The following is a 2450-nucleotide window of genomic DNA, read 5'->3' as shown; positions in this document are numbered from 1 at the left end:
AAGGGTCCAGACCCGAAACGTCAGCTTTCTTGCTCCTCTGATGCTGCTTGGCCTGCTGTGTTCATCCAGCTCTACACCTTGTTATCTCAGAGTAGATTGGGTCTGTACTCAATGGAGATTAGAAGAACGAGAGGAGATCTTATTGAAACATAAGATTTTTAAGGCACCTGATCAGGAAGATCTGGAAATGTTGCTTCTTCTTGTGGGACAATCTAAGACCAGAAAGCATAATCTCTGGGTGGGGTGTCTGCTGGTTAGGGCAGAGATAAGGATGAATTTATTCTCACAGAGTAGGGAATCTATGGAATTCTTTACCACAGAGGACTGTGGAGGCTGGATCAAGACAGAGGTAGACAGATTTTTAATCAGGAAGGGAATCAAGGGAAGACGACAGGAAAGGGAAGTTGACTATTATCAATTGCCACTGAATAGCAGAGCAGACTCAATGGGCCAAACACTCAATTGCTGCTCTTATATCTTATGGTTTAAGTTGGTTCCTCCGGTTCCTGTGACCTCTCCAAACTCACTATTGAAGACTGACCGGTTTAGGAGGTGGTCAGTGGGGATGGGGGGTGGGAGAAGAGGTCAGAAGGTTTGAAGCAGAAATATGAAAATAAGCCCAAGTCAAATATCCAATATGATGCACACCAAAACACACATCAATATGCCAAAGATTTACTGCAGTTGAGAATTTAACAAATTCTTTGCAATTTCCTTAATTTACATCTCTGTGAAGCCCAGATTCAAGACATTGCATGTTGCATCAATTTAAAATTCTTTGAGGCCCAAGTAACAGAAGAGGAGACTAAAAGCGAAAACTTACAGATGCGTCAGTGAAGAAGGCGCTGGCAGGATCGGCTGTTGTATCAAGCAGATCATCGCCATCGAGCTGTTTGTTAAATTAAGAACACGTTTACAAAGAGAACAAACACCAACTTCAGGCCTTATTGTTGTGAACACATGGAGTAAAGTGACTGTCCAATCATTACATGGACTACAGAACGATATATAACATAAAAGAAAACCAAGCTTTCAGGAAATGACCAAGAGTCATACAAGATTTAAAGTTAAGACTTTTGCTGTAACACACAAATTGAAAGCAACATCAACTAACACAATTCAGTCAGTAACTTAGAGCCTAAAAACTACAAAAGATCCTCCATTTAACATTTAAAACAGCTGAAAATCTCCCTTCACGGTTATACTTTACTCTGTCCTGTAAGCAGTCACACTATTTTTCGTGAACCAGGCAAGGCGATTCATAGCTCTTTCTCCTGACAGATAAATTCTAATCTTCAAATTTTCATTGTGGATGACCCCGGAGATTCCTCACTCTAGTCAACACCAGCTGAATCTTCCAGCCTTGTTTAAACCTACATGACCTTGGACTCTTAATCTGAGCACCAGCTTTCACTCGCATTCGTGAATGATGAACAATGAAGACTTTCTGCTTCTCGCTTTCTCAGATACTTGCAGACCGACTTTGTCTGAGAGTTTCAGTCTTAGGAAAATCTGCAACCTGATCCTACAGTGGCTTATTACGGACTCTTCCACTGTTACAGTCCATCCCCATGACAAAATGAATCCAACTGGAACTCATATCAAGATAGAACTGCTAATTAGGTATCCTTCGACTCCCTACTTTATTCTTTCTTGGAATTAGACAGTTTAAAATATAATGGTTTTCAAAACCTGACATTTGTAACACTTTCCTTGTACTTGGAAGGGTTGTCAAAACACCTGCCTGGGTCATTACGAATTTCTTCGATCTTCTTCCTGATGGATCCCCTTTTTAATCTTTAAGAACCAATCCATTAAAGCTTGCTGCCAGGCACAATTCAGAACAGGATGCATGAACGCCATCATTCTTGATTCTTTACATAAATTAAAAGAGATAGGCCCGAAACATCATAATCTTAATAACCTCATCTGTAAATATGATGTGGACGTGCCGGTGTTGGACTGGGGTGGACAAAGTCAGAAGTCACTTCATCAGATGAAGTGAGGAGCAGCGTTTCAAAAGCTTGTGATTTCAAATAAACCTGTTGGACTATAACCTGGTGTCACGCGACTTCTGACCTCAACTGTAAACACAAGGATTATAAACATTCAAACACACAGTCTTGTTGGATTCTGGAACTTAGCTGGGGGATGTTGAGACACCCTTTAGAGAATTATTGGGAGGCCTCTGTTTTTAAGCTGCTGACCAGTTTAGTTGAAAACGGTTGTGCCCTGCAGCATCACAAATCAGAATAATCCATGTCTGTCAGCACGAATATAGAAACTGACTCATTCTCAGCTGGGAGACAGCTTAGGAACTTCACACAGTAACTGAGCACGGGCAGGTTCTTTGGAGGCAACCCAGATGGTGACGGCCTGTGTTTAAGAATGCCCCAACTTGCAGACAGCACTGTACACTGTCATCCCTTACAGATCTTCAAGGACTGTGG

The 2450-nt window shown here is 41.6% G+C and overlaps 1 protein-coding gene across 5 annotated transcripts in view; it reads right to left on the bottom strand.

Annotated features, from left to right (window-relative positions):
* Positions 1 to 2450, bottom strand: part of bicra (BRD4 interacting chromatin remodeling complex associated protein) — a 122434-nt gene that overhangs the window by 33232 nt on the left and 86752 nt on the right. For all 5 annotated transcript variants that reach the window (XM_048618133.1, XM_048618134.1, XM_048618135.1 and 2 more), the window contains one exon: positions 824 to 889. In XM_048618133.1, coding sequence (XP_048474090.1) covers positions 824 to 889 — 66 coding nt within the window. The remainder of the gene's footprint in view (positions 1 to 823; positions 890 to 2450) is intronic.

The sequence above is a fragment of the Rhincodon typus genome, chromosome 39, assembly GCF_021869965.1.
Source record: "Rhincodon typus isolate 14 chromosome 39, sRhiTyp1.1, whole genome shotgun sequence".
In the NCBI taxonomy this organism is placed as follows: Eukaryota; Metazoa; Chordata; class Chondrichthyes; order Orectolobiformes; family Rhincodontidae; genus Rhincodon; species Rhincodon typus.
The sequence above is the reverse complement of the archived record's forward strand: the minus strand, read 5'-3'. Positions and strand labels throughout refer to the sequence as shown.